The sequence below is a fragment of the Pteropus vampyrus genome, unplaced genomic scaffold (genome assembly GCF_000151845.1).
Source record: "Pteropus vampyrus isolate Shadow unplaced genomic scaffold, Pvam_2.0 Scaffold816, whole genome shotgun sequence".
NCBI classification, from domain to species: domain Eukaryota; kingdom Metazoa; phylum Chordata; class Mammalia; order Chiroptera; family Pteropodidae; genus Pteropus; species Pteropus vampyrus.
In genome coordinates, this window is record NW_011889597.1 from 314,299 (window position 1) to 320,905 (window position 6,607).

Consider the following 6,607-nt stretch of genomic DNA (forward strand, 5'->3'; position numbering starts at 1 on the left):
GCCTTGGTGTTCACTTTAAAAAGAGTCACTTAGGTGGAATTATTTTTCTATAATCCTTAGTTCAAGTACAGGCCTTTAATGATTCTTATTAATTATGGATTTAAGTATTCCTGAAAATGAAAGCCTTCACTAGAAAAATGTCCTCAAGATCACTTTCAAACATGGATACTGTGTGATAATTACTAAAATTCCCTAAATTCTTATTTCATCCTCCCATTCCACCCTCCCCACCCCACCGCCCTCTGAAAGCTGATCAGTAATGGGCAAAGCTACCCACATGATCAGACTTTAAAGGGTCAAGTAACATCTGGCACCAGAGCTCTAATGACAGCTGAAAGAAAAAATGTCTAACAGTTAAAAAAAAAAAAAGACCTGCAATTTGTTACAATTTCAGGTGTTTAAAGACAGTGTCTCTATTTATGTTCTGTTTGTGTATATGTGTTTAATCAGAATGTTTGAGAGACCTGTCTTATACTGATAAATAACACCCTCAAGTGGGTGAGCCAGGGGAATAGCCACATCTCTGCTAGATGGTGGGCTACATCTTCTGGACTCATGGAGCAGGTGTGTCACTTCTCCTTACTCGAGTAGCTCAAACACATGATTTGAGGTTATGGAAGTTAGTGATTCTTGGGATGGAGTTCAGGTTTTTGTCCTACCTGATGTTCTGAAAGCAAATACGTGCAGTCTCTCCAAGGACAGGCAATCCCATGTGGTGTTCAGCAGCCCCTGCTCTGAGTGTGGAAATTGACTTTTGAGGGCTTTAAGAGAGTTCGGAACAGGTCTTTCTCTGCCTGATTGATGGTGACGAGGAGGCCAGCCTATCATGTAATTAAAGCAGGTTTTCATGGGAAACTCAAGAGCAGAGCATAGGTAAAGGGCACTAGAAGCTGAAGGAGAGCATCAATCTTGGAAACCTTGTCCTGCTGAGAGGCCCAGAGTCCAGGGGAGTGATCAGAAGAGACCCAGTTATGTCAAGCAGATGAAGGCAGAAAGAGGAGAAACTGAAAAATGTCTGGGAGGGAAAACCTGCAGCCCCTTAGCCAGACTGACTGCCTTTCAGACTTGGAGGCTACCTCCCTCTGTGCCCTTGGGGCAGGGCCAGGGTTGCTAGGGCCTCTCCTAATGTGTAACATCTAGCCCTGGGACTCTCTTCTCTTTCCCTGGGTGTCTAGAAAATAATGAACAAAGGATCTGGCTTAGAGCCAGAGAAAGGTAGAGAGAAATCAACTCTTCTTTTACCTACAGACGCTAATTTGAACCCCAGATTACAGTTGTCCTTTGCTGTTGTAGTGTCAGGCATTTGAAGACGTTTTCTCTCTAAAACATCGTGTGTGTGTGTGTGTGTGTGTGTGTGTGTGTGTGTGTGTGTGTGTTTAATTAAAATCATACTGAAATAGAATTTCCTTTCAGTACAGAGATCAGCAGTTCCAACCTGGCCTCTAGCCTCAGTCATAACAGAGACCTGCCTATACCAATAGCTTTGCACTAGCAGAAAGTTCTCCTGGGTATTGCTCTCCATGCCCCCACCTCATGCTCACCTTTTCTTTTCACATCTCTCCCACATTCCCCATCTTCCTTCTCTAAACAGGAGCGATGGTCCGGCTCACAGTAGTCTCACTTACGTATAAAAGACCCCTAGCAGCCAGAGCCAGAGATGTGTGACCTGTACTTAAGAGTGCCTTGCAGATGCACACTAAACAATTCGCTAGCCCAGTATCTGTTTTCCCTTGGTCTAGGGGACTCTTCCTTTAATATACCAAAAGAATTTCGATATTTTTAAAAATGACATTTACCACTTCTTACTAGGCCTGGCATCAGTTATTTTCGATTCCAAGTGTACAAGGAACTACCTATCTGCAAGTCAGACCTCAGGTTTATTTTTAAATTTTCAGATCTCTCTATAGACTAAGAAAGCAAGCTTGGGATATGCGATTTTGTTACCTCTCTGATGCAGTGCCCCTTGTCACCAGAAAAAATATTAAAGCAAGCAGTATTTTATGTTTGCTGCATCCAGCTGCTCCTTGACCCTAGGGGCCCCGTGGCACAGTGGGAGAGGCCACATTGCTCAGGAAGGGCCTGAGCTCCTCCTCGTCTTAAAGCAATTACTGATGTGACGCATAGTCCTCATGGCATTACAAACCAGGCCCACCCAACCATGGCTGCCACTGCTTCCTTCCAACCATCAAGCAGTGACGGATGCATTGTAGAGCGATCAAATTAATAGGAGCAGGGCAGTCAGAAACCACTCTTCCCATAGAAAGGGGCACCATGCTTTTAATCCTGGACCATCGAGATCTGTGATGAGTAGATTTCCACCCCTGTGGTTAGGGGCAGCCTTATATTCTTCCCAGTGGTTCTGGCAGGGACTAATATCATGAAATGGTAAAGTTATTTCCTCTCCATGAGCCCAAATCTCAGTATTTGAGGTTCAGTGTCTCTCTTTAGTCTCTATTATTGAATTAAAGCTAATCAATTTAAATTCAGTTTCGGCAAGGTTGGTCAGGGGAGGTGTGGTGGAGGAAGAAAGGGAAGACGACTACTCATGCCATATGATTTTCATCCCCGTGACGAAGATCAAATGTGCAGAAATTCGGTCAAACCAGTTTTTAACAATAAAGGTTCAACCATTAAACAAACCTATGAGTTCATTTCCTTCTTTGGAGGCAGAACAGTAACCTAGTTTAAGTAACCGATCACCTTTTCTTAGTGTCTATTTAAAAAAAAAAAAAATAACCCTTGCCAAATTAAGGCAAGAGTGATGTGGCACACTAATTTAAACAGGAGAAACAGAGGGTTCCACCTCTTGCTATGATGTTGTCTCTAAATGTGGAGTTTCCACCAGAGGCGGTGGTCTTGGCGGAGAATTATTATGCTAGTAGAGTGCAGCAAGATAAATATGCAGCTTCCACATGCAGAGATACCTGGCAGCCCAGGAATCTTGAGAGTTGAGTGGCCAAAAACAGCCTCTAGCACCTTCAGAGCTGCAGCCAAGCTATGGCAGGGTGCTTGGCTTGGGGCTACCCCACTCTCATACCCCTATAGTCAGCTGGGAGTCATAAGGAAAAAACAACTGGAATTGCACTCTTTCCCACCTTCAGGGTGATTCTCGGCTTCTTTCTAGGCTTGAGGCTGAGCTCCACCCTCCAGTACTTGCCTGCATTCATTGAGAAATGGCGAATGGTTGAAGAGCATGGGTGCTGGAGCTCGATTGCCTGGGTTCACAGTCTGCCTCTGCCACACACTATTCTGTGCCCCCATTTCCTCATCTGTAATGTGGAAATTATATAGTACCTACTTCACAGGGTCGTCACAAGGATTAATTGAAAATCTATAAATTGTCTACTGCAGAGCAGACACTATGCTAGGCTCTATAAACACACCCTCAAGCCAGGCTGACATGGACCGCCCCCCACACACACACTTTAGTGGGCTTGGACAACTTATTGTTCCTTTCCAGTAGGCAACTTGGCACAGCTTGTTTCTGATTTGATTGAAGAGGTATTAGTCCTGTTGACTGTTGCTTCCCCAACAACCCCCAACCTCCAACTCAGGTTCTCCTCCGGGTGATAAAAGGAAAGGTACAACTCCCCAACCCCTAAACATTTCAGATGAGGGCTACCTCCTCAAGAGCAGCCACAGGGCTTGGCCCCTATTAATACTCCCTGGGCTTCTCATCATACTCCTTCAGGTTGCTGGAAGCAGCTGCAGAGGCTCAGGGTCCAGAAGGTCATCTGGTGGGTACTGACCTCCAGGCGCCCTCTGTTGGCAGGACTGTGGCTGGAAGGGCTTTGCCACCGCTGGCCCTCACAGTTGGAGGACACTGCCCCTCGGTAGGGTTACCCCGTTTAAATCCCCTCTGCCTCCATAACAGACACCCAGGAGAAAGCTGCCCCTCTCCCTCCACATTCTGCTTTGGGTTCCTGCAGCTGAGTAAATATTTTTCCTATCTTCGACTGCATTCAAGTTCAGTCGCATATAATAAAAGACACACACCCCCTGCATAATCAGCTATAAAGCAAGGGGAAGAAATGGTACTCAGATAGTGTGGAAACACTGTTCTTGATTTCTCTGAGATGATTTGATAAAGTAGTGCACATCTCTGTAGAGGAGAAAATATTGAGGTGCGCATCTTTGGTAGTGTTTGTGCGGGTTCCTGAAAATGGAAAGTGCTACATAAGTGCTGAGCTATTCAGCTTTGAAGGCAAAGAGAAGATGGTTATCTTATTCATCTGTCTTCTATTTGTAAAATCTTTTTTGTCTCCTGGCAGGTGATCATTTTTTTTTTCCTGGAAACCAATTAGCTACTAAAATTAAACATGCTTCTCTTCAAATTAATCCTTTTCATAAAATGGTCTTAAAGTTGGCCTCAGCTTTTCAAGTAAGTAGCTGACCCAGTTGTAATTGGAGATGAATTCAGAGGCCACCTTTCTCCCACCTCCGCATTCCCCCCGCCCCCTTCCATTGCTGCCAGGTGCTGTCCACCTTTGGGCTTTCAGCCATGGCCAGCCTCATCTTGGCAAATTCCCTAAAGTCCACTCTGGAACAGCCATCAGATTATCTGGTTCTCCTGCCCAAGTGCTCTGATGGCAAGTGGCAGTTTAATCACTGTAAATTCAGGTTATGGTCAGATTAGCCAAGAGATAGGATGCCTGCTGGTTGTTTTGCAGTGATGTATTGTTTATGGGATTAATGCTCCGAATGGCCAAGGGTGTCAGCTGATATTTATTACTTTAAGCTGGCTCAGCTGTTCAGGTTCAACAGCTAGCTCCATGGTCACAGGAAATGCGGGGCTCTGCATGTTGTGTATGCCCTGAGATGTGCAAATGTGACTAGGACTTCAGCGAGCATGTGATGTAGATGCAAGGGAAAGGGATTTGTTGCAGGAGCCTCCTTGGATTTTTGTTCGGGGCTTCTGAGGGAACTTCACACACCCTTGGAGGTCAGAGAGACTCTGGGGAAAGGGAGAGCATTCATGGGTGGCTCCAAAGGGGGGTGAAAAGGAGGTCGTCTCTGGCAGGCCTGGCATCCAGGAGAAATCATGCCACCTGCCAGTTGACTGTAGGCATTGTGTGGTTTTTACATCTGTCCTTCTCCAGCCTTCTGAGAGAGGACACTTTCAAGGTCACTGTGCCTTTAAGGGAACCTTCTCCCCAGTCCCTCTGCTTAGTAAAGAATCAGGCCAGGCCCTTTTAAACCTATCTGTAGTGCTGCACGAAGAGAAAAAATGCACATTGCCCCAGTGTATGTCTAGTAACACACACTGAAGTTGGTTTGTTTTTCCAAAAAGAAATTTAATTTAAACCAAGTGTACACTACCATACTGTAAACATACCAGGGCACCAGAAGGGTGGCTTATTGAATTTAATGCCCTAGCAAAGGTCAGCTTTTAGAAAAAGCCAAAAATGGCTGGAATCTTTCCTGATAGCTCCTCAATCAGGCCTTGGATCCAGGCAGATGTGTTTGTTTTTTCAGAGGGAGTTCCTGAGGACCCATCTCAAGTTCAGACACTGGGTACTACCCTCCCGTCTCCCTCCTGTGCTCTCAGAGGCCTCCCTCCTCTTCCTCAGGAGGTCACTGTCCGTGGTCACCCAGATGGGCCCCTGGGGCGAGGAAACTCCCTGGAGCTGGTGGTTAGAGAGGGAGGACCCCAGATGCCCTACTCCCCCTCTTCTGGGCTTGAGTGTATGGTGCCTTTCTTACAACTAACATTGCCTTTCTCTGCCCATTTCCCTCAAAGGACGGCATGAACTGGGTCTGCAAAAATGTCATTGCAAAGAAGAAATAAAATCTAGACGAATGGAGACGCAGGAGCCGCGAGAGCTGAATTCTGTCCTGAAAAACACTAATTTGCTGCTTTCTGACCAAATGTTTTTCCATCTGTGTACAGCTACAGCTGTTTGAAGAGAGGGAACAACACAGTTTAAACAGAATCATCATTCCAGCAGTAGATTTAACTGATCTCTAAGGTTCAGTATCATTTTTCAAATAAAGGAATTATATTATTTCCTCTGCATAATTGAAATAGTATTAAATGTCTCAAAGCACATGATTAGAAAATGAGATCTTTTAAATGAGCAAGAGATTGCATTGCAGTTCAGTCAATTCCAGTGGGCTTTTTTTTTTTTTCAAAAAAAAAAAAAGAAAAAAAGGAAGAAGCAGCTTATGCTATGTTCATTTATTTACTGACCTGTCCATTACATTCTCTCATGGTTTTGAAAGCACACAGTGTTTGCTGGTGCTAGTCAGTGATTTTTACCATCACCAGCTGAGCTAGAGCTGTGTTCTGTTCTGTCCGGAGGGAAGCTGCTGCGGGGGAAGGGGAGGAAAGGCAGATGATTAAACCATCTTGTCATGCAGGTAAGCGACAGTGTGTGTAATCCTCACCCTTTGGAGAGAAAAAAAAAATCCTTTCTTGCAAACAAGTCACCACAGAAACATACTCCATTCCCAACCCCCCAGGCAGCCACACAGGGAAACAAATTCTTATGACTTTTGACTGTACTGACATCTGGAATGTAAGGAGAGGTGGGAGGTTTAATTCCAGAAAAATTACAAGGTCCTTAGAAAGCCCTCACATTGAGGGCTCAGGCTAGCGTAAACAGGC

General features: G+C 45.1%; 1 protein-coding gene across 1 annotated transcript in view; it reads left to right on the forward strand.

The window, feature by feature from the left end:
• ARL3 (ADP ribosylation factor like GTPase 3) overlaps positions 1-6,019 on the forward strand; it is a 30,101-nt gene extending 24,082 nt beyond the window's left edge. Inside the window, exon 6 of the mRNA XM_011385820.2 lies at positions 5,741-6,019. Coding sequence (XP_011384122.1) covers positions 5,741-5,788 — 48 coding nt within the window. The 3' untranslated portion in view covers positions 5,789-6,019. The remainder of the gene's footprint in view (positions 1-5,740) is intronic.
• The last annotated feature ends 588 nt before the right edge of the window (positions 6,020-6,607 follow it).